This window comes from Pygoscelis adeliae, unplaced genomic scaffold, assembly GCF_000699105.1.
Source record: "Pygoscelis adeliae isolate BGI_AS28 unplaced genomic scaffold, ASM69910v1 Scaffold174, whole genome shotgun sequence".
NCBI classification, from domain to species: Eukaryota; Metazoa; Chordata; class Aves; order Sphenisciformes; family Spheniscidae; genus Pygoscelis; species Pygoscelis adeliae.
Genome location: NW_008824676.1, coordinates 5,395,872 through 5,422,028, shown reverse-complemented (window position 1 = coordinate 5,422,028; position 26,157 = coordinate 5,395,872). Strand labels below are relative to the sequence as shown.

Sequence of the window (26,157 nt, the reverse complement as noted above, 5' to 3'; positions counted from 1 at the left end):
GATGGGTGCAGTCTTAGGCCCTAACTCAAACAAAAGAGTAACAGCGTGCCTAGGCTTCATGTGGCTTGTTGTGCTCTACATACACTAGAAGACAATTTCAGTTCATATCCTGCCTCCTTGTAGAATGAGCCGGTGATTTTTCATTTCTTTTAACCATTGCCTTTGACAACACTGATGAAACTGCCTCCTTCAAAAATAAATGCTCAAAACTGCCTTGGCACATGGGTGTCCATATTGCTGTTGTAGCCATGATAGTCTAAAAATTTAAATGAAATGAGATTCGTGAATGACTCAAAGAAGAGACTGTGCACCTGAAAGCAAGCCTGTTTTTCTAGCTACATATTACCTTTTCTTAAAAGTTTTGTCTTTCATGGGCTAGAATGCATTTATATATGCTCATGGACATTGATTCTGATCTCTGTTATAATTCTCTCTGGAAGTCTGACTCTCACAATGATATAAGGTCTTCTTCCTAAGTTGTCTCTTTCACAGCTTCTCCCATAAGAGTGTGGATGAGAAAAAGGTAGAAATTTTTCTGTGTTTGGCAATGCTTTGCTTGTATGGAAGCATCTTGGAGCTCCAGACAACTGGATGCAACTTAGAGCAATTTTAAGGCTATCCTAAATTATGCTCTCAGGGCTCCCGTAGGAGCCCAGGAATGAACATTGGCAAAGAATTGTTCCCCTGCTCTTTGTCTATATGGGATCTCAATTCATCACCTAGTTATATATTTAGATATATTCTAAGCAATGAAAAAAACACGTTTATCTCAGAAAATACTAAATCAAGTGCATACAAGTGAGACCTGTAATTTTCACCTGATGGCTGACTTAAGAAGACTCAATGAACTTCTGATTCTAAAAATGTGATGATCACTTTGGATCTGACCAAATAAACATTTCAAAGGTCATAATTTCCATTCACAACCCTTTAATTACCTTGGACAAAACAGGTAGTTCAACAGAGTGAAATCTGCCTATATTTCTTACTCTCTTACGCTTTGCCAACATTTGCACAGTTGGCTTGCCAAGCTACTCTCTTTCTATTGAACTGAAATGCACAGCTTGGGAAACACAAGTAATTCTTTTTTTGCTGAGAAAAACATCATTCTGTTGGTTAATAGTAATCAGAAGTCATTGAAGTGTTTACTAGATGGCTAAGCAATGAGACTTACTAATAGCCCTTCCTTCAGAAAGGGTTATCAGCCTCTGCTTCACTTTCATGTTTTGTGTCTTTTATCTGAAAAGCACTTTTTAGGCCTACAATTCATGACAAACATAATGAAGGTCCATGCAGATTTCAGATTGCTAATCAACTCACTTAATTTGTCAATGAATGCCAACCTATCATATCTACTTAATGTATAGCATGCTTAAAATAAGCAGAACTGCAGTGTATATTAACACAAAAGGGGTATTTCACTGCCAACAAAAGACTGTTGTACACAAGTTTTTAACAATGTGTTACTGATTCCCAAATGGTGTGTTACTGATAATAAAACTAGCCTTTATAATCATCCCTAGAATGCATAAAGCACAGCACTCTTGCATTTGCTGAGCATTACCTAGCTGTTTGTCTTTGAGAAAACAAAGAATTCCAGACCAGGATTCAAAATATTTGGTAGCTAAAACCCCATGTTGCTGAGTTAGTAGTAGCTAAATCCTTCACCAAAAGATGCACAACTAAACAAGGAATTGTGGACTTCCCAGTGCTGTGAAGAAGATCGTGCAGTTATCATAAATGAAGATGAAGCTATGCCATCTATTTCAAGCAGATTTGGGACACATACAGATGTCCTGCTTTTACTTTGGAACTACCACATCTGCTGTTACTAAGAATCAAGTTTTAGCAATGTTTGTAAAGGCTATGATGGACTGTTATCACGCTTATTGTATTTTTTAAAATTTCAGAATGCTTGTATTTGAGCTGCCGACTGAATAGTCATGTCAAATACAGCGTTAAAATTAAAACCAAAACTGGACATTCATGTACTCTCTTTGAACACTTGTAAAACTAAATAGTATTACTGCAGGTTTATCGTGGTAAAGGAAATATGACAAATGTCCATATGGCATTTTCTACATGTTTTAAAAGTGAACACTACTTAGTATATATGTAATTCTTGCCAAATTATCATGTACTTCTGCAGCTAGTCTGAATTTCTATAATACGATTTTGTATTGACAAATCCACACTTCCTACATATCTGGTCAGAAATACTGAAACAGTTACATAGGTTGTAGTTTAAGAACACTTTTCATGTAAATATCATTACAGTTCTTCCCTTGGCAGTGAGGGTTTGAAATTCAAGATGCTTTAGGCACAACCTTAATAGTATGATTTCAAACTTATTTAACAAGTTAATGCAAAATCCTTTGTTCATTTAGGAAATTTTCTATTACATGAACTGCCTTACTGATTTCGGACAGGGATGCTCACATAAGAACACCCCTGTGAGTAAAAGTAGTAGGATAGAGGCCTGATTAAGCGTTTAAGATCCTTGTTTATAAGGAAAGTGCTTAAACCAGGCTCTTTTCACTGTGGACAATTTAGCCAAGGAGCTAAACTGTCCTCTTTTGAAACACAAGAGCCACAAAAGACACAAGGATAAGAAGGATCATGTCAGTGCAAGGCTCTCTCTGAAGTCCATACATTTTGGCAATAAGCTAAGCTTTGCTATTGCCTGTGACTTGGAATATACTATATAGTTTCTCAGTACCTGAGCTTCACTTTCTGTAAATGGAAAAACAACTCTCTTTCTACTGTGTACTGAGATACACAATGCTAATGCTCATAGACCATAATGTTCTGCTAATGCTTATAGAACAATGCGAAAGTCTTAGATAGAAACTAATATGAAAGTACAACATATTATTTCAAGGACAAAAACTTTCAATAAATTATTCAATACAAATCTTATATTCAGACCACCCACCAACACACATAATTAATGTATTAATACTTACCATAACTACTCCTTTATCATATTTTAACATCATTACTGAGTTGAAAGAGGAGTTGTTTAGGAAGCTATGGTAAGCCAAGCTACGCACTAAAACTGCTATTCCCAACACCTGCCCTTTTACAGCTAGTGTTCTTCTTGGGTTTTGGGGCTGGCCAATAAATTAAAAAAAAGAACAAAAGATTGTAAAACTGGGAAAATTAACAGAAATGCAAACCAAGAATATTAAGCCGATATTAGAATTATCTTCAAAGCTTGCCTGTTGGTATTACTGGCCTTTAAGCATATATTTGCAAGTTACATAAAGAAAAAAAACCCACAAATTAATGTTCCAAACCCTAATTGTTGTAACTTATCCATGCATTCCAGCAAAAATTTTCAGTGCTCTTCAGAAATGTTTGTTCACTTGCTGCAAACCATGTCACAAATCTTCAGTGCAGCAGCTAATATTTTACAATTGATCAAATAAACTGGGATATGTATTCTAAATATGTGACTTAATGAAAACAACTTAAAGATTTATGTTCCATTTAATGTACTTAGCTGAAGTCTCATGGGATTGCCAAAGGAGATAAAAACTGCAACATGGGTTAATGCTTAGTTATCTTTTGGTTAACTTATATAGCTTAGTAATCAAAGGACATGAAAGGAAAACCTTTGATAAAAATTAGCCTATTCTAAAGTTCCACAAAAGACAGCTGCCTTTAAATATAATACAATGTAAACTTTTATACTTCCAAACAAGAGCTCATAGCTAAACTTAATTTGCAATTTGTAGACAAGAACAGTATTCTTAGTTGCTTGGTATCCTATTAAAGTAAAAATCAGTTTGGGGAGAAGAATGAAGAATGTGAAATGATAAGTAGTTTTGATATGTCTACATATTTTTCTCTTCCTGTCTTTCAGTGGCTTTTGCAAGACAATAGTGGAAAACAAGATTCTGCAATGTAGAACATTGCTAAAGAAAGAGAAAGAAATAAATTATGAGTAAATAGTCATCGAAGTCTCTGACAAATTCTCAACATTTTGCAAACTGGAATAGAACTATAAAATGTATTTGCTTAATCAGTCCACTGAAGAACAGTGTTATTGATTTTTATAATTACATCACCTTGTGGGTGAATATTGCTGTTGATGTAAAATGGTCACGTGGTATAACACTGCTGTTACAAATGTTAAAACAAAAATTGCTTCATAAATAAGAATTACACCTGATTGATTCTGTCCTTGAAACCAACATGCCAGCCCTCTCAGGATCCAAGGCAGACCATCTACTGCAGATGTGCTTTCAGTCTTCTTAAAGGCAATGTTTGTGTTCAAATCCAACAGAACAACCAAATGCACATGTTATTAAGTACCGGTGACTGAAAGACTGTCTTCCTGAGATTGATCGGTCTACATACTAAGCAACAGTGGTTGGAACAAAAAGACTTCATTCTATGCCTTTATGCAAAATATGGTGTGAATAAACACAGGGGATCAACCTATAGACTAATATTCCTCTCTCAAGTGTTCTATTACAGGAAGAAAATAATTAACAAGACACTTAAGGTAGAAAAAGAAGAGACAATATTTCATATTTTTCTCTATTGGTGTTTTTTGCTGTTTTGGGGGGAAGAAGGGGCAGGCTGGCCTGCTACTTGTATGTGTATCTATCTGACAAATTTCTTTACTGCTTGTCCATGTATACCCATGAATCCTACCCCATCTTCCTTTTTGCATCTCACTTTCACAGAGATGGCAGAAATTTATTATTCTGCTATTACTCCACAGTTTATTTGCCCTAGTGAATACGAGGCTGAGCTTGCTGGTTAATAGTAATATGTTGCTCCTAATCATAATAGTGACCACTGAAGTCTAGTGGCTGCTGTCAAATACAGCTTTTGTCATAGAGGCATTTGGGAGATCCAAGAGAAAAAAAAAAATTGGAAGAGCTGTAGGACTGTGTATCTTGTAATATTCACTGTGAAACTCCATTTTGATGTTTGTGGTTCTAAAAGGATGGAGCTCAGGAAAGAATTTCTTTCTGGCTGTCCAAGCAGACAAGGAAAGACGAGAGGGCATGCTGAGAGGCTGTATCAGTAACACTAGGTTTCCCCCTTGATGGCTTAATGTCAGTAGGGCTGGTCTTGTTGAAATTAATCCAGTCACAATAATGGCATAAAGACATGCATTTATACCTCTATTGACTTTTCACGTTCACAGGATAATTGTTGTAACATTTTCTTAAAGGCCAAAGACCTTTTGATGATAAATATATCTCATTACATGGAATTTTATATGTAATCATCACATGAATCTCAGTGTAATTCAATGGATGTGTTTACCATATGTTAATCCTAGCATAACAAGCCTTTAACCTATTTGACTTAATTATAGGCATATCATCAGATTTACTGTAAAAAAAGCTTTTCTTTTCACATCTGCTTTTAAAAACCCTTTCACTTTTTTAACTCTTTTGTGAATTACCTATCAAAGAGTGCATCTTCTCTGCCCCTCACCTTGCTTGAATGCAAACCCCAGGGATGCATGGTATCACTATTTGCTTGGCTGATGTGAAGATAGGCAGAGCTAGAGAAGCTCCTGAGTAGAACTTTTGAATTAATCTAGACCTGGCAAAGACTCCTACTGTGTTTCATTTGAAATACCTCCGGATTGGCAATGTGTGATTGATCAATTCTGATGAGTTTTTTCAGTCAGCAGTGATGATTACATTTTCATTGCTTATGAACATGACATGTAAGACAATGTTTAAAGCCTTCCTAAAATAGAGATATATCGATACCAAACTATCTTAGCAATCCAAATCTGTGGACAGTTAGAAATGAACCGCAGATACAAGAAAAAAATGAAGGAATCAGGTTTATTTAGATTAGAAGAAACTCAATTGCAAAAGCCTAATTTGTGGATAAATGTGATAATATTCAAATGTTCTCCTTGACTTCTGGAAGAAGGATGAGATCAGAGAATCACAGAATGGTTGAAGTAGGAAGGGGCTTCTGGTCCAACCCAGCTGCTCAAGCAGGGCCACCTAGAGCTGGTTGCCCCAGACCATGTCTCGACCTATTTTTAATATCTTCAAGGATGGAAACTCCCCAATCTCCCTGGGCAACCTGTAACAGTGCTCAGTCACCCTCACAGTAAAAAAAGTGTTTCCTTATGTTCAGACAGACACTACTGTGTTTCAGTTTGTGTCCATTGCCTCTTGTCCTGTCACTGGGCGCCATTGAGAAGAGCCTGGCTCCATCTTCTTTGCACCCTCTCTTCAGGTATTTATATACATGATGAAATTGCCTTAATTTGCAGAAAAAATAAAAAGGATTGGTTGTTAGTAAAAGTATTTAATAATCAGAACTGTGAAATACTTGGCTTTCATGGAAACTACATAACTAGCGGTTTTAAGACCTGGGTATAAAAGATCTGCTGGAGCTTGTCTATTCCCCTGTGATCTTCCTTCTGTGAAAGTAGTTATACTGCACGATCTCCTTGAGGTGTCTTTCAGCCTCGCAGTTGAGTAATTCCATTACTTTCCTCCTGTTACCTTTCCAGTCCCAATTCTTTTGACCAGTTTTAGAGCACTACCTTCACTTGAGCATAGACATACTCCTGGGAGCCAAAGCTTTTCTAAACTAGTGCCTGTACCATATGGCCTCTCTAAAATGTAAACAGATTTTAGATATGATTTCAAACATATACTTCAACAGGGCAGAAAATAAACCCCATTAAAAAATGCTTCTTTCATGAAAACACCATATTCATACGATAGTAGCAGCAATATATTAAGAAGAAAGCCAACAAATTCTTAATTAAATCAGGTTAAAGACCCAGTATTTACAGAAGTTACATGTATTCAAGTTTACAGTGCCAAATGGTATTCAGCCACCAGGCTGTAACGATATATATGAATCTCTGGGCCATCAGTGATTGTGTCCAAGATTTTGTCAAGTATGGGGGACGTTTCAGGGGACTGAGAAGGGCAAATATAGTAACTGTTTTTAAAAAGCAGAAGAAGAGGACCTTGGAATTATCACCCAGTTGAAGACAGCCAGAAAGACACACCAACAAATTATTAAACAATCCAGCTGAAGGTACCAAGAAGATAGCAAGGTGAAAAGAAACAGCCAGCATAGCTTTGTCAATAACAGATCGGATCAACCTAATTTCTTTCTTTGATAGGATGACTGGATAACAGCACAGTAGAAGGCATAAGATTTGATAAATCCTGACTTCAGTAGGGCTTGCAACACTGCTCTGCATACTGTTCTCATAAGCAAGGAAGAAAAATGTGGTCTGGATGATTTCATGAAAAGGTGTGTGACCAAGTGGTTGAAAAACAATACCCAACATAATAATTAGTACTGATTCTCCGTCAGACTGGAGGGTATTTCAAGTAGGATTCTGCAGGAGTCTGTCCCTGTGCCTCTTTGTTCTAGCATGATTTTCACCGACAATCTCAATGGTGGGATGGAGGACACAGTTATATTTTTTATACTTGACATTTGTTGGTAATGTCCAAAGAGTGAGTGGAATGAGACAAGAACTGCAAAGCATTTTGGCAGTTTGGTCAGAATATAAGCTGTTCTTCAAGTCCTAGCGAAGCATTCACAAGTGAATATGAAATGCAATCAACATATGTGCAAAATACTAAACATAGCGAAGTTATATGAGCAATTGTTAAATGAGGAATAAACAGGCAATATGAATGTAAAACAAACATAGTGGGCCACAAACTAAATTATTTATTGTTGTTGCAAGAAAGTCTGGAGCTCAAGTGGAAGTCGGGAGTGTTGTGTATAAGCTATTGGAGGTGATGTTCTGTTCTTCTTGGGTATTGCTCAGAACTCAGCTGGAATAATGTTTCCCATTTTGGTCACCACATTTCAGGAAAGATACAGACAATGTAGAGAGAATCCAGGGGAGGGCAACAGGAATGATAAGAGGTTTGGAAAATGTGACCTACAAGGAAAGGTTGAAGGAGTTGGATTTGTTTAGTCTGGAAAAGGGAAGACTGAGGGGAAGCATGATAACGTCTTCAAATATATAGAGCTTGTTAGAAAGAGTACGGCGATCAATTATTCTCAGGGCCTGAGCGGGATTTGTATAAGAAGAAAGCAGTATAATTTGCAGCAAAGGAGATTCAGGCTACAAGGTTTCCAGTTGAAAGGGCAGTTAAGGGTTGAAATAGTTCACTGGGGCAGGTTGCAGATTCTCTTTCACTGAAGGTTTTTAAGAACAAGTGAGATATGTCAGGTTTGTTTTATGTACAGTCAGGATAGGGAATGAATTAGCTTACGTCTGTAGATACGTTCCAGCCCTATATATCTGTGATTCCCATGACAATGAAGCATTGATTCCACAGACACACAAAAGGATACTGTGAGATATATCTATAGACTGCTTCTTGACAGTCATTTATATGACTGCATTGTTGACTGTCCTGTGTGTCCCAGAAATTGAAGAGCTCAAATGTCCCCAGTAAAGGTCTCTACTATGCTTATTCTTCAAATAATAAATTATGTGAGTTTATACACATGGATACAATGAGTAAGAAGATGTCCTATTTACTCTTCACATAAGTGAAATGAACACATTTCTCTTGGAAACATGAAATATGGAAATATTTTGTTTCTTAGAAGAAAAATGACTGCTTGTCAAACCTTGAACCAATAAGTAGCTAAAATGAACTTAAAGACAATGCCTGTCAGGTTGGTAGCCTCCTATCTCATTACAGTGAATTAGATACCCATAAAATTCTGTGATTTTGTAGTTGATAATAATCACCACATAAACTGAGACCAATATCTCTGTCTTTGATCAATGGCAGGAATTCACTGCAGCATCTGAACCTTGGAGACTAACATAACTGTTCTTCCCATGTTCAGATGGATGTCTAAATATAAACAAAGTCAGGGTGATGTGAGCCAGAATGTGAACTAAGTACTGCTTTTCTTTAAGTATGGATAAGTGTTTTTTTGCATTATCACATGAAATTTGTTGATGGTAGTGAGAGCTGAACTGCTCCCATGAGGACCTCAAAAGGGGAATAGCCCTATTCTGGTAAATCAGCACACAGGGATGCCTAATGCTGCCTTACCTATACCAAGTACTCAACACTCACAAGTCAGGCCCCTACAAACCATCAAATTGGCTTTAAAATATGGCTTTAAAGTGTCTTACAAGGTATGTTTCATTTGCTTTCTGGGTTTTGAGCCTGCAGTGAGCACCAAGTTCACATTTTCAGGCTTTTCTCAACAACCATTAGAGACTCGTTAGCTTTTTAAGCTTTGTAGAAAGGAGGAAAAGAAATAAGGAAAAATATATATATTTGCAATCAAATCTTAATCAGTACCAGTTCTTGAGATAGTTCTCTCTTCTTCCAGATGTAGGTGAACTGCTTTGCCTTGGTCGACATGGTGACAGCCTGGTTTTGAGCACTCTAATACAGACAACTACACTGCTTCACTCTCAATGCACTGCCTTGCAAAATTTTTGCTCATGCCGTGTAGCTTTCTCTGTGACAACACCTGGACATGGTTTATGTGACAGCACAAGTCAAGGACCAGCCTCAGGACAAAACAGAAAAGAAGCTGAAATTCTTAAGTAGGACCAACAGTGTGCTTCTTTCTAAGTTTTGCTTTCATTGGCCAAAGAAAGAGAAAAGCATACAATGTGTGTACATCTCCAAACAACGCTAAGTGACCAGCACGCTTCAAAATCCAGATGCTGAATGCTCCACTTAAACTGCATGTAAATAAACAAAAAGCAAATCCTGCTACCATTAAACTCCTGCTGTCAGTATTTAACCTCTGGATTTTCACACTAAGCTTTATTGAACAGGAGGATTGCTATTGGGAGAAAGAACTGCAGTTAGTTCAAAGAGGAAAGAAAAAGTCACTTTGGGCTTCTCCTATGCTACATTATGGTCTGTGATGGAAGACAGGACAAGCTGGACGCCTCAACCTTCATACAGAAAATAAGAAAATACAGTGAATAAATGCAAAGGGAGAGATTTATATCACATATAACCATACACAGCATATGAATAAGTAAATGTTATGCATATAGACCTAGATGAGTGTCACATTTAGATATATATTCACATATAAATACAGACACACACACAAACACAAATACGGGATATATTTATACTCCACAGCCCCTTCCTTATCTCCAGAGCACCTCTCTCAACAACAGCATAGTTGTAGCCTTTCTTGAAACCTGTTTCAAGAACTTTCCCTTTACTGTGAGGACACTAAATTAACGTCAAACTAACCTCTAATTTGGGATTTCATTTCATACAAAGCAAAGTCAAAAGCCAGCAGGTTACCACTGAAGCATTAGAGAACGTGGCATCTCCACTGATACAGTGGGTGGGGAGAGGAAGCTATTAACATGTCTGTAACACTTCACTTTATACACAACTACCCTGCTTTTAACTCCAGCCTTGGTCGCTAAGGTCAGGCAAGACAGAGCTGACTAATAGTGTCGCTTTCCTACTGCCTTGCAGCGTTCACCCCTGCCACAGCACGACAGCCCAGAGCTGGAGGGGTAGCGTTACACCTAGGCGGGGGGAGGGGAGGGAGAGAAGAGCTAATCAGGGCTTTTCATTAAATGGTGGATGTTAGGGAAATAAGTGTCATACCGCCATAGCTATAAAGCTGTTGAAAAGAGAGCTACTTAGCCATTCATGAAACACTGTTATGTTAACACAATAATGAATAGGACAAGGTCCCTTATTGTCAAGCAGGTGGTGGACTTTCACTCCGCATGAAGGCACCTGAGTGCCCAAATTGCTCTAACCAAGTGTAAAGAAGCTCACAAAACATAGCTGCCAGCCCATTATTTCAAGTTTAAAATAAACGTATATGTGATGAAACGCTCCAACAGGAATTGAATCTTCAGAAGTTCCAGTTCATAAATGCATCCTCTAGACTGCTCTATACAGTGGGGCATTAGTATAAAGGTATAAGCTAGTGGAGCATGAAGCACTCATTCAATCACATCATTTTTGAATATGAAATAACAGCAGATTTTTTCTTCAGAAATTATTTTAAGCATTCCTCATTGCTGTGGTTGTATTTGTACCTGTCATTCAAAAGAAAAATGAGCCACTCTGTAAGGAGCCCTTCTCAAGACCAGTCCACTGGCCCATCAGCAAAGAACAGCGCAGAGGAGTGAGGGCAGCGGGCAATGCCTGCCGCCTCCACTTTTCCCCAGCTTCATAACTTTCATGCTCAGCACTTCAATGAGGTTAAGGATCCAGGACTCCCTACAGAAAACTTTTAGCAGGGAGGCAATGTGAATTACTCCCCCGAAGCTGAGTATTTTGGCCATAGGTACTGTAGCAACTGGAAGACATGACTTGGAAGAATCTGGGCCAAACTTAGCACCATAGAACTGAATCCATCTCTTAGCCTTAAAAAAGTATCTAGACCAAAAAGGACTATCCTTCTTCTCCAGCAGAAGAGCTTGGCATCCTGAATCCTTGAGGCAAAACCCTTTTTCACCACTCTTCTATGGTAATTCAGATTTCAAGAATTGGAAGGTAAGCGGTGTTAATTTTATAGGTGATCTTTCTGATTCATATTATTTTAAATCCTTTCAAGATTTCAAGCAATTCACGATCCAATTTTCTCTTCCAAATACAGTTTTTTTATCAAATACAGCATTGGGTCATTTCCATTCACAGAGATCTGAATACACCACCCTTAACTAATGGGATAGAATACTTTATGCTAAATGCACTTGATATAACTAAATTTGTTACTCATGCTTATAATGCAATTATTGATGTAATGGATAAAAAATTGGAACCACAAGAAATTTTCTAGAAAATATATCTGGGACTTCAACAGCATTGTGAAACAGGAGAATTGATGCATAAAATATAACAATTAATGCAGAACCTTAATATTTTTTTAATTAATGATCTTTAATGGAAAATGAAACATACATTTGTTCATGGTATATGCAGGATCACTTCTCTACTTTATAGAGAAAGCTAAGACAATAGAATTATAGAATCAAATTATTCAAAACATGACAAATGCTTCTAAAATACAGAGAAAGAAAAAAAAAAGAATTACTAGAACAGCTCAAAAATAATCCGCCAGATCCAAAATGGTTCTCTTAGGCATTCTTCCTGAAGATAAAACTTTTTCTTCCATCAGGTATAAACTTCTGGTATTTTATTTTCTCTACAAAAAATAATGTAATATACAATGGAAATGGGAAAAAAGATCACAATGACACTAAAAGGATTTCAGAGGTGTCACAGAGTGCACTGTGCAAAGAGCTGGCTAGACAAAACAGGATGGAGAATTAAAGCAGAGGACTGAACCTCCCAACAAAACAGATTCTTTCCTGTACAAAGGAACAGGTAATTCCTCTAATTTACCCATGCGGAGCAGATTTTCCAGTTTTTTCCCCTTACAGTCTTCTAGAAATTCTTTTCAGTTTGGTGAACTCACAAAAAGGGAAAGGATATAACAACTGGAGTGTTATCTTAGCCTTTGTTAATTAGAAATTTATTTCTAACAATTATTCCGAGATTTAAAATCAGGCAAAAGACTTTCCACTTGTCCACAATACCAGATGATTCATTTTACTTTCTCTAAACAGACTCTGGATTAGATAGACGTTTGTAGAAGATGATACTCTGGGAAGCAATTACACATTCAGTAAGGACTTCTATTCAAAGCATACAGACAGAAGCTTAGTGAGACGTCTGAAACACTGCATCCAGTTTTGAGACCTCAGTGCAAGAAGAACACTGATAAACTGGGGCCAGTTCAGCATAGGGCCCCCAGGCTGGACAGGCTGGAGCACTTGCCCTGTAAGGAGAGGCCGGGGGAGCTGGGCTGCTCCAGCCTGGAGAAGGGGCAGTTTCAGGTGCCTAAGAGCATCCTGTCAGTACCTGCTGGGAGGTTGTGCAGTCTCGATCCTTTTTGTTTTTCAAGAACAATCTGGATAAAACGCTATATGGTAATAACATAATACAGACAATATTATACCCATGTTACCCCAACCATCACTACTTATACTGATGACCATATTTTGTGTGGGCCTAATCAATAGGAATCTTAAAAGTCAGAGTAAGCCTAAGGAAATTTAGGCTAAAAAGTTTGTCACCACTTCATTCACAGTTAACAGAGAGTTACAGGCTGTGTCGGAGAGCAATTCAGTGCAGCAGTCTCTGACTTGACCCCTTCAGGATATTGTTTCTCTCTGTGGCTAGAGAGAAGACAGTATAACAGGGAGACTGATTTCACCATGAAAACTGGTCTTCCTTAGTCTCTCTCTCAATCCTTCTTCTAGATCTCATATAGTCAACTTAGAGCAGGAGGATTCTGAGTTAGCTGAACTTGAATTTTGCTGTGATATTTCCTTTTCTTTCACCAATGGTGTTCTCATAGCATAGCACGCTGGGAGATGCTTCACTACTTCAGTGTAGCAGTGGGAGTTTCAAAGGGACCCCCCCTGCTACACGATTTAAAAAGCTTGGAAGTTTGTGTATAATGCGTCCAGTCGTGGTATTAAAAGAAAGCACTTACTTTTCCTTCATAAAGAACTATTGAATTAGGTCCAAAGCCTCCTATTACTTCTGTGAGTCAACTCTAAATGAGGCTAGAGCTGCCAGCAAGGGAAAGGAATCAGTCCTCAGTTTGAATGTATGAAGAATTTAATAATTTGTATAAATGTAGAAGAATAAAATTTTCATTTTCTTTGTGAACATTTAATTTTCAATGTTGTCTTTGATACTTACACTCCAGAAATCAATTAATGTGAACAGTGTGTCAATTAATGGGAACTGCAGAATTAGCACAATGCACATCTGGATTCACTTAAGTGGAGTCAGTCTGAGTTTACAGCTGTGAAGATGAATACAAAATCTGGCCTGTGTTTTCTTTTTCACTAGAAATTTTCAGCTAAGGAATGACACCATGGCCATCTTCATTACTTTAAATTGAAGTCTTTTCTCGCCTGTGTCACAGCTCAGTAGACAGTATTGGAGTCTGAGCACCAGGCGGGGTTCTTACAGAAAATCAAAGCAGTACTTCTCACTACAGATCTGGGCTACTGTTGTGAAGTGCAGAAATACAGGCTGAATACAATAAGAAACATCTGGGCTTCATACAGCCCCCCATCAGGGGATTTATCTTTCTAGTAAACATTGATCTGCACTCTTTAAATGCCACTTATCAAGATGGGAGAACTAAAAGACCTTTTGTTCCTTCATAGTATTTTCAAAATAATGTAGATACTTGGTGAATCATTTCTGCAGTGGAACAATTATTTTGAAAACAATTGTTTATATTTGGTCACTGTCTCAGAATGCCAGAAAAAGTACATTTTTCTAACTATAAGGTATTTGTAATGTGAAAAAGAAAACCACAAAACATAATTTGTTAAATATAGTCTTTGAGCATGCCAGCAACGTGAACTTGTTCTTTTTTTTCCTGCTAGTAACAAAACAAGGAATTTCTACTATATGGATAGAGTAAATGTTAATTATCAATAAAATATAGGCCCCACAGGGAAATGACCAAAATATATTTATTTTTACAAGGCTAACCTGCTATACACCTTAAATATTTCAAGCCTTGTAAAAGAAAACAGTCATTATAAAGAGTGATGGAGAGTTCTTCATAGAGAAGTCTTCTAAAAAGCTTCAGACACATTTCAGAGTAGTTTGCATCAGCAATGCAATCTCACTTAGCTTCAGAAATGTCTGTGTGTACATGGGAATACATGTGCATCTGCTCTTGGGTCTTCAACCTATTTAGGTTTTCTGTTGGAGTGTGCTTTCAGGGCTTTGCTCCAGGCGTCATATTGAGCTGTGGAAGAATCTCTCTCACTGACAGAGTGGTATAGACAGGATTATTTTTTCAGTTCAGGTCTCTCTCCCACCTCCTGCTTCTTGGGCCAGCACATTTTTCATGACCTGGGTGTCAATAAGCACTCTGCTGGGGCTTGCTTTGCTGAGAAATCAGAATTCAAAGCAGGAACGGGAGAAGCTGGGAACAGAACTGGAAGATGTGTAATGATGTATATATTGTACTAAAAGAAAGCAATCCCTTTTTCCTCAACATATCACAGGCAGTTTAGTGAGTCTCACAGAGCCTCAGGAGTACTTGCTGGCCATGGGGTAATAAGGTGCATGTGGCTGAAGGGGAGGAAAACTGGGCAGGCAGGAAAAGGAAAGGCCGTCAGAAATCCTCCTCAGTATAGAAAGAAGAGTTTTGTTGCTGATAGTTGCCATTGACTAGCTAAAATGGGTAATAATGGGAAAGATATATGGGATAATCTACAGCCACACAATCCTGCACACTTTAGTACAATTATGACCATGTTACAGCATACCTGTCATACCCTGTCCTTTCTTTTCTGGTTTTCATGATAATGTATTACAAGACTTTGTGGTAATAGCTAAAAAAGTAGAAAGTAATTTTCTAAACCATTATGATTTTGAATACATTACCCCATCTCAAACTCATTCCAACATCACTGCAGAATTAAAGGAAAATAGGAATTTTAACTGCGCACTGAGTACAGGACTGGGGAAAAATAAAAATAAGGCAGCTGACCACTGTCACAAGTGTCACAGATAGAAACCCTTCTTCTTAACTTTCGTTATTCCAATTTGCATGCAATAGATTGTGGCTTAAATTTCTTACTCAGCTACTCAGAGTAAATCAGTGAGATTTAGGCATCACTTAGGCATTGTTAAGAATATACATGGTGGATACAGAATCGCGTCCCAGATTTTTCTAGAATGACAGTAGACACTTTCTGGGCATGAGATTTTAAAAAATAATTAGAGCATATGTGAATCTATGCCTTACAAATAGGCAAGTATATCATACAAAATACATGTGAGTAAGGATAAAAGGTCCTATTGAAATAGATTGCATTCTGGTATGGCAATTCTGTGAATAACTATTTTGAAAGTTGGTTTAGAAAATAATTAAATGTAAAGTCATTTTAATATACAAATGTCTGACAGGAACTTGAAGTCCAACCCTTAACCCTGAAAAAAAGATAAAATAAATTTAGATTAAAAAAGGATTTGAATTTCTCTAAAACCCACAGAAAATGTTACCATTTAGTAATGACATTCCCTCTCCATTTGACCCCAGCTTGACATGTTGAATTGCTCTGAACATCCGCCACCATGTACAGAAAGTCTTACTTCTTAACTCTTGCTATTCTAATTTGCACACAAAAGTACATTAAAAGGGATGTTAAGGCTGTGACATAGAACAATAAAAGCAGCAAATTCATAAGTAATTAGGAAACATACTATACAAAATGTTCTCCAGTGCAAAAGGGCTAATATATCACAGAGAAGACGATAGAGTTCTATGAGAAAACAGTGGAGCTTTCTGATACATAATGCCATGTCCCCGTTTTACGGGGAAAAAAAGAGTAACTGCAGCTGGTAGAGACTAGCATAACTATGTGTGCTTATAAAATATTATGGCTAATTCAGAGGCGAGGCCAGCACCATTCATTCAGAGGTGTGGAAAACCAAAGGACTGCCTACAAAATGTTTTAGATCTCTGTTCTCCTATGTAAACTATGTTTATGAAAGCATGAAAGGCACCTTCAATTCTTTCCTTTATCTTTACTCGTAGTTTGCTCCAAATCCCACTGAAATCAGGTGGAGAGAAGCAGGGGTCAAACAGTACAGAGGTGAGCATGCTTGATTCTTCGTATATATGGGTGACTGTCAGCTTTCATGCAAGGAAGGCTGAAGGTGCTAGACTGATGCGAACAAAGACTTAGACACTTACTTTAGATGGGTGAATAGTTCCGCCAGCTTCCCACAGGCTTCAGGCACTGCCAGAGTTAAACACTAACATGTTGTCAGAAGGATGGCTCAGTAAGTAGGCTGGGATTTGTTACTGGACCACTAATGTCAGTGAGACATAGGGCTACATCATGGGCCTCTGGAAGATGACATTGCAAGCTCTTTGGGAACCCGCTTTGAAGAAGGGGAGCAGGAGTTGTTTTGGATTGGGTTTTTTTTCACATCTAAAGCACTCAGCACAATTGTAAGAGCTAAATAATTTATCGGCATGGTTCAGGGACATATAAGTTTTGCCCAACGGAGAATAAATTGATGATAGCATTAGCTACTTTTGGTATCATCCCATCTATTTATCAAGAAGGTATGAGGTCCAATTTCTGTGAATATTGTAAGAAACAACAGGCAGTAATTTTTTGCTTATATGGCCAAGCCTCATTTTGCTAGTACCTTTCCCCAGACGTCTTTCACAGATACTTTCTCAAGACCAAGCTGTCAGTGTTTCTGCAGATGCAGCCCGGCCACAGCTTAAGACTGTCCAAGTTGGAGCTGCCATAATTGCAGCCTGTGCCGCCTCCAGTATCACCTATTTGTACTTCATTCACAGTGGTGACTCAGTAAAGGGAGCAGTGATATGAATAAAGACAAAACAATTATTTTGTTTTAACAGATTAGTTCGTTCCCTGAATCAGTGCACAGAGCAATTTCATGACCAGGAATAAGCAGCCAAGAGCTGGTGAAGGGAAGGCCATTACAGATCCCAACTGGATGGGATTATGCCACTGCAGAACTGGGCTCTGGGTCTCCTCTTCCTCCTTTCTTGTGTTCCTGCTGTTTCTTGTCCTTGCACAAAATTTTCAATAAATAAAAGCTAGTGAAACTCTTTCTACTTACACTTTGCAAATATATTCTGGGTAGAGACATGTCTCTAGTCAGAAGGCAGGCTACTAGTTACATAAAGGAGTTAAACTGTTTCTTATGGGCTGCATGCTGTTAAAGGTGGCGGTTACATATTCCTTCTTCAGAGGAATCCAACTCAGCCTAAAGCACAATTGTTAGCATTTGTTGATAGTACTTTGTTGGTTTTTTTCTGGGAATTGAGGAACAATGGAAAACAGATTCATTTTTTTCCCTAAATGAACAGATCAACCTTAGGCTTATTCATAGGGTCATGGTGTTCATTTCTTGCAAGTATTCAGATGATCATCTGGTATTTGTGAAAATGTTTTCAGTTCTGAAATTATTGTACAAGCAGCATTTGTCTGGGAATGAATATCAGAACTGTATTATCTTTTATTCACTATTTCTCATGTATCATTTTTCTATTTTAAAAATGTCTTCCAATCAAAGAGCAGAAAAAGATCATATTAACTCAGTTGAAAAATGTCAGTCCTTCTACCAACTGGAAAAAGCAAACAGCCAGTGGACTCTAAATGGAAGCCCAGTGAAGATACTCCTAATAGTTTCAATAGGATTTGGTGTCAGGGAGCAGCAAGCATGAGGCTGCTCCAAGAGGGAAGACAAGCCAGGAGATGATGACCCCAGCACAGGCAGAGTCAGTGCCCTCACCAATGAGATGCAGACAATTTTCTTGAGAGAATAATAAAGGTAAGAGGCAAAAAAAACCCCTTGAGCCAAATTTCCCCTCTAGATGTTAACAAAAGAAGTGTTTCACCCTAGCTGATTTTGAATATCTTAAGTAGTTCTGTCAAGGTCCTTTGTAAACACTTTCTAACCACCCTAAGTTTGGGAGTCAAGATTTTCTTTGCAATCCCTTCAAATTATCCACGTTTGGATTTCCTCATCCCAGTAGGCCCCTAAATTATTTATTGGCATTTTGACTTTACCCGGTAAAACAGTAAAAGCTTTGTTCACACACCAGCAGCTGAAATACACATACTTAGCTCCAAAAACTCTTCCTCTTCATTTAATGCTCCTAGAGACTTTTTCTGTATCCCAGGTCCCATATGCCTATGTGCATCTCACTTATCATCCAGTTTGCTTTCTTCTATCACTCCTACATCTCTTATTCTATAATCATAAGGTCTCTGATGCTATCACTCCGATATCTCTTGTTTTTTCACTCTAAAGGTCTCTTGTTCTCTCACCCCTAAATATCTCTTGGTATAGCAGGTTTCTCCAAGTTTCACCCACTCCTTAAGTCTGTTGTTGTCTGCTGTCTGTTGTCTGTTTTGATCTGTTATTGCAAGCATGAAACAACTAGAAAATTATGTATTTTGTTTGAAAGATAAAGTAATTTCCTTGTCCAAGTTTCTAACCTCTCTATGATACTTCGTATCATTTCTTGTTTCTTGCAGTATCTCTCAGCCAGCTTAGTATACAATAATATTGTTAACATGCCGGCTGCTGCTTCATCTTGAGATCATCAAGTACGCTATTAAAGGCTGGAACTACTATTTAAGAGCACCACTGCCCTCCACAGGAGAGAATGGCAGACATACTCAAGTGTGTCCAAAATACCATCTCTGTAACAGCCACACCTTATGGAGAGTCTTCTTCATCTCATCTGGCAGAAACCATTGATTGTCAGTGCAATGGTCTGAAAGGACAGAAACGTGAAAATGGTATGTTCCATATATTGGTGAGATAACCTAGGGAATGAAGATTCTCAGAAACCCTGCCCATCTATTCTCAACAGCCAGTTGCAACTGGCTGTTGATTTATGAATGAATACTCCCTCCTTAACTTTACACAGCCACACCTTATGGAGAGTCTTCTTCATCTCATCTGGCAGAAACCATTGATTGTCAGTGCAATGGTCTGAAAGGACAGAAACGTGAAAATGGTATGTTCCATATATTGGTGAGATAACCTAGGGAATGAAGATTCTCAGAAACCCTGCCCATCTATTCTCAACAGCCAGTGCCAACTGGCTGTTGATTTTTTTGCTTCTGGGTAAAACACAATGAATGAATACTCCCTCCTTAACTTTACCACTTGATCAACAGTAGACAGAAAAGTTAATCCTTTGATCTTCTTCTTGTGAAAGCCTGCATCATGCAGTTTATTCCTATGAGTCACCTCTCTGTCTCTGTTAATCCATATCTCCCAGAGCAAACATACCTTGTTCTTATGAAATGCTTTTTTTTTGGAAGCTCCTCACTTGCAGAGAAGCCTTACTGTCTACTCAGAAGCACTTGGGTCTTAAAGCTGATGAAATAATTTAGTGGATGATTTCTCCTGTAAATCCAATGCAGTAATTATCCTACACTGAGATCTACACCTTCTTCCTCTCAGCTTTATGTTTACTGCAGAGACTATGAAGTGTCCCAGTCTTCGGTAAAACTCACTTTCACAGGGTCAGTAGCTGCTACTGAACCAGATCAAAGAGAATAAAGAAGAAAGCCCTCAGTGCTTTCTTAGTGCCACTTAGTCTACTGAACTGCATCCTTAGTTTGCTGTTATATGGTCTTGATTCACCACTACTCCAAGTCAATTATACTGGAGTATGGCAAATGCTGAATAACTGAATTTGAAAATAGGAAGTATTTTTCACAAGGTAACATTTCTTTGGGTGCCTGAATATTTTTTCTCTTTATCTAGAAGCTACTGATTAACTGCATTACAAAAGATCAGTTCCCAACACAGAGAATTAGGACTGGCCACATCACTCTCATCAACATTAACAGACGTGCTCATCTATAAAGTCAGTCCTTCTTTACCTTTACAAGTAGTGAAGTATTTTGAGATAAGACCTTCACAGAGGGAAAGTGAGTAATATTCGCTCTTTCACTTCTGGTTTACCCTGGAGTGACTCCACCAACATCAGCAATGAGTTGTCTCTTTTTTTTTCCCCCTATAAATAAACAAGAGAGTGGCCAGTTTTGCTTCTCATTATTTATAAATAACAATGCGAAGTGTTATCTCAGAAGGGAATATTGGTACTGAAGTTACATATCCTTTACAAGAGGGATTTACAATGGGAAATATACAGAAAGAAGCTATACCCTTCGTATTGTAATTAAGCTTTTAAAACATCCAATAATTCAGTGTTATTTGTTTTTCCTTTCTTTGATGAACTGATAAATGTCACTTGAATATTTGCATGAGCACTCAGTAGAGAAGCTGGTTTCCTTCAAAAGAAAATAGCATGCACACTTATTCCTCCTCTACTGTATATAAATTCTAAATAGTACCTTGGCAGAATTATGAAATAAAAATGAATGCTTTTAAAGGCATTTGTGGAGTCTGGGGAATAAATGATAGAATTTTCTTATATTTCTCATACATGCAGATAACAGATACATTTAATGCAAGAAGGAAATAGAATTTTAATAGAATTTTTAACTAAAGATCTTGAAACAAAACTAGACATACATTTTAATTGAATTTCTGGCTCAAATTACAGCAAACCATTATAAATCATTAGGAATCAGTTTTAAAACTGCTTTCACTTTTACCCGTATTACAAACACAGAGGTAAGCTTTTACAGCTACAGATAAGTGTTAATAAATTACCCGAATTTCAAAATTAATGGCTGCCCGGCTGCTTTGGGGAGATATCATTGTGTTTCATGAATATTTTGATTTTGTGATTAGATCAAAATGCACTGAATTCCTAAACAGTCATAACTAAGGTCTGCTGATCATAAACTGTTCTTTTTTAATAAATTATATTCCTCACAAATCTGCTGATATGGAATAATTAGAAATTGGTTGCCTGCATTTACTGTAATATTTGCATGACTTTAGATCTCCACCTACTGATCTAGTGGCTGGCAGGAAATGTACATTTTGTACATTTCTAAATATACCTTGCCTGCAGAGATAATGGTTTATATTGTGATGTTAAGAAGGTTTTTATTTGCAAAAAACAAAGAGGTGTCACTTGCCAGTTCTGGAAGACATTGATTAGGCTGTTTATGTCATTCCTATTCAGAACTTATTATTTACAGCTTTCCTGTTTCCTTTCCTTTGTAGGAGATAATGATCTGTCTCTTGTAAACTGCTTAAAGTGTGCCTATTTTCTCCTTTTTTAGGGAGTCTTGAAATACATTTTATAGAAGGCAAGCATATTGAAATGAAATGTAAACGGTGTAAAATACAGCATATTAATCGAAAACGATATCTGTCAGTATAATCTTTAAATTAAGTGGTATACAAATATTTATAGTTAGGGAAAATGAAAATTGCAAATCCATTCTTCATTGTGGAAGGCACATGCATCTCAATGTGATCCTGTAAGACATATATACTCTATAATTAAATACACTTACATTTTGGAAACTATTCATTTTAACAGTACTGTACATGTGCATATCTGTTTTTTGCTACAGATCTTCATTGCGGGAAGGGAGTGTGCATTGCTAGCTGGTATTCAGCTCTCAGAATGGCCTAAGCACACAGTGTCCCTGTAGATTCTTTATAACCAGGTGCTTTAGGGCACATTTCAAATATAGAAAGGTGTCTTCACTTTTCTGGCATATGCAGTAAAGATTTAACACATTTGTTAATGCTTACAGTACACTCTGCATCAAAGAGGCAGGCTACAGCCTGCTATGTAACATACTTAGATGACAGGAGAAGGACAGTATTTAGGATATTCACATGCTAAAATTAGAATAATCCTCCATTTCAAAAAAAAGCAAATAGAAATTGTTACCATTGCCGTGGCTCTGTAATGTGAATGATAGATCAAGGAAAAAATACCGACGACAGGCAAAATCTTCAGCCAGTTCACAAGACTTATAATTTATTCTAATGATACTATCTCTTTTTGAATTAAAGTTGACCCTGCTGCCTATTTTCTCCCCATGCTACTGGAGTTGTTACTGCAGCTCAGTGAACAGCTTCTTACTCCCACACTGGACAACTGGTCCTGTAAACTAGAAGATATGCAAAGTGATCAAGGACGAAGTTGGTAATTGCTCACAATCATGCTCTTTTGACATTTCAGCCAAGTCTTTGTGCTGTTTATTTTCTGGATATTTATCCCATTCTCCCTGGCAGCATGACCTACTTGCATTAAAACTTAATACTGAGTTTCATCAGTAATGTATCATATACCAATGATGTTGGATTCGATGATCTTAGAGGTCTTTTCCAACCTTAATGATTCTATGATTCTATGATTCTATGATTCTAATTTCAACTCTCCCCCAAATTAAATGTATTTTCCTTTTTAAGATAAACAAAATCAGTGCTGTAGAACAACTCCAGTGCCTCCACTTGTTGAATCACATGTATTGATTGATGCTTCATCACTAGCCCTCAAAACTGCCATAGAAACATTAATCTGTATAGCAAGTACTTCTTCAACCCTGAAAAATGTCATAATTTGGCCAAGCACAGATTAATAAATGTGGTGATAAAAAAGGAAATCATATGTGTCACATCCTTTCCACTGGTCGTACTGGAAACCAGATTCCCTGGCGAGGTCCTAGCCTGGCTCAGTGGCTGATTCAGAGCCCGGTGGTGTGTTGGCCCTACTTCAGCTCGTTGTTTCTAGCCTGTTAACTTCTAGTCAGAAGCAAACTCAAATGGCAGGGTGTGTCATGTGGAGTGGCTTTCTCTGTCTGCATAGGTAGGGCACATTGCCTAGGCAGGGGGCTGTGTGACCCACTGCCATTAGAGACACAAAAAACAACAAAGGAGGAAGAGGTTCTCCTAGCACCAAACCTTAGGTACTTTAGGTGCCTAAACTGGAAGTCTTTGGCTCTAACAAAGGTTTCTTCAGCAAATGTTTCAGGCAGGAAATTAGCTTAGGCAGCCTAAAGTTTCCTCTAGAACTTGGAAGCTGAGAAAAACCAGCCTCCTGACTTAGGCATGCAAATTAGGCATCTAAATTTGGCCAAGGAGAATACTAGTGAAAAGGAAAACTAATTATACAAATAACTAATAACTGTATAAAGACAGCACACAATGCAAATCATTAATAATTGAATTGAGGTTGTTTTTTTTCCTAAACTTTTAAACTAGAATCTTAGAAATAATCTGGAAAACAAGACTGAAACAGGAACAAATAAATAACCAGGCTGATGTATCCTCCAGAACTCCTGACATCCAAGGAAAATTTGGTGCTCTGTGGAACGGAGACCTATAGATAGAAAAAGCACATGGCCTAGAGTCAGAAAAAAAATGTTTTATTTTGAAAGCTGTGTTTGACCAAGATTTCCTTAAAAAGTACTGTGTAGGACATGAGAGCTGCTATGGTTACACCAGTGAGATTGTCTTATTTGAACCTAAAAATTCTGTGAGAATCCTAATTCTACCCTTAGTGGATATTGCTAACTCCCATTGATGTTAGTTCTTCATGGGACAAAATTTGGGCCGGAGGATTGTTAACTGGTATAATTCTTATGAAAAGAGAATATACATTTCTTCTTGCAAAGAAATAACAAGGGATAATCTGAAGTGCTCTAAGCCACCATCAGGAGGAAGAATTATTATCTTTTCTTTTCACAAGAAAAAAGAACCCACGTTTAAGCTAATATTGACAGATCTCTGCAGACCAGAAGAGAAACAATCCCGCAGCCTAAGCAAAGCAAAGAGATCAGTCTCCGACATCCATTCAGAGAACAGCTGCTGGTGAAAGAGAACAGAGGAGCCGAGAGCTGGAGGAACAGATGTGTCTGATGAGACGTGTGCAGGGCATATTCGTGGGACCCAGTAAGTAGGCCTAGCTATTTAGCAGATTTTGTAAAGTACCTTTTGTGTGGAGAATAAATAGACTAAAATATGATCCTGAAGATTTCAGGATCATACATGGTGTAAGAAACCTGGGTAGCATCAGTGTTCTGCTGCTGAATTATTTGTACCTGTGCATGTTTGCATTAGCGATAGTGACTTCAAAGCACTGTGGTGACAGTCATTCTGCATAATGCCAAACAGCCAAGCGTGTTTTAACAAGGAGGCAGGATTACATTTTCAACAGTTCTGGTGCTATTTGCTTTGTGCAAATGCTTAATTGTATGCTAAATTGACTGTAGACATGATCTATTAAAGCTCGGTTTTTCAAGGGTACCTCAGGGAGTTAGCATCCACCTCCCCGTGACATGCAGTGTGATTTGGGCAGGGAACTCCCTTAGGCTCGTGTGACTATTCCAGCCTCATTGTACATTTCTGGGCAAACGTGACAATCATTGTCCTGACTGGGGTGGGCTAATTAGTTAATATTTATATTGTGTTCTGCAGACTGTAAAGTAGGAGAGAAGTGCTAACTGCTGTTATTATTATTGAACTACAACAAGACAAAGCCAGGGAAACCTCTCCTGGACCCCTCAAGTGACAGCTACGAGTCACAACCCTGTTTGCATGGGATTTTGTTAAAACACCCAGCCCCAGGAAAAGCCTCGGCAATTTTTTGACATCGTATGTCTACATGTGCTGATGGCTCCTGTCCCTGAGATACAGGGAATTGCACACGTGTGAGGTGAAGAGGCAGCATTATCCCCTACTCCCGAGGAAACAGAGGCCAAATACCTTTCCCTAGGTCACAGTGAAATGCGGTGTCAAAGACAGAGAGCCCTGATCTCCAGTATTGCCTAACAGTACTTAAACTGCAGGACTACTTCAGTATATAGTCAAAAACAGTGCTTAGTCTGCAGCATGCAAACTTTGGGGATTTCGGATTTTGCTTGTAACTTTCCTAAGTCCTTCCTCAAGAAGCAGACTGATCCTCTTGGTGTCCTCCATTCCTACCTGGGCATCCAGAGTCTTCTTTCTTCCATCACTGGCCTGATCCCCTTCTCTGCAGATCTGAGCTCCCTGGACATGGTGATCATGATGAATGACCTGGTCTAGAGATTGGGAAGATTGTTTTCCCCTTATGGGTCTATTTGGAAAGGATCACAAAAGAAGGACCAGTCAGGACTAAATGAATAGGAATTTCATATTAGCAGAAGACATGGAAATATTGAGCATGTTGCTACTGCAGTCCCTTGCAGATGAAGACAAAAGAGGCCAGTTGCCAGAGGTAACTGAGACGTGGGGCTGGTAACATTTGGCATGTCAGAAGTCCCTCTTCATTTGCCTCTATTCCATCAGGGCAGAGGATGGCAGTGTTCAGAAATGAACGGCGTCTTTGGGACAGGATGAGAAAAGTCAATCTCTACTTGGTAGAGCTTTGGTATAAAGTGGTATAAAGCTTTCCAGCTCTCACTGGAACCAATTTAATGCCTGATGTGTGTGGGAACATCCCTATCATTATCAAGTTGAAATAATATGCCTTCTGTTCACATCCATCCTTGTGCCTATGTGTAACCTAGCCTCTACATACTTGGAGGCTTTGCAACAAATTAAGAGTGTTCCATGAAGTGGGAGAAACACAAGGTTGCCTCACACATGCTTGTATTTTTAGAGTAGCCACTGACAATGGCTAAAGAAGGGTAAATTATAGTTCCGCTGAAGAAGACAGATGTGCAAA

The 26,157-nt window shown here is 38.1% G+C and overlaps 1 protein-coding gene across 1 annotated transcript in view; it reads left to right on the top strand.

Moving 5' to 3' along the window:
• The first annotated feature begins 19,221 nt into the window (after positions 1–19,221).
• The window catches only part of LRP12 (low density lipoprotein receptor-related protein 12), a 142,191-nt gene continuing 135,255 nt past the window's right edge, over positions 19,222–26,157 (top strand). The window contains exons 1-3 of the mRNA XM_009323134.1: positions 19,222–19,357; positions 19,489–19,578; positions 22,521–22,653. Of these exons, the coding sequence (XP_009321409.1) occupies positions 19,222–19,357; positions 19,489–19,578; positions 22,521–22,653 (359 nt within the window). The remainder of the gene's footprint in view (positions 19,358–19,488; positions 19,579–22,520; positions 22,654–26,157) is intronic.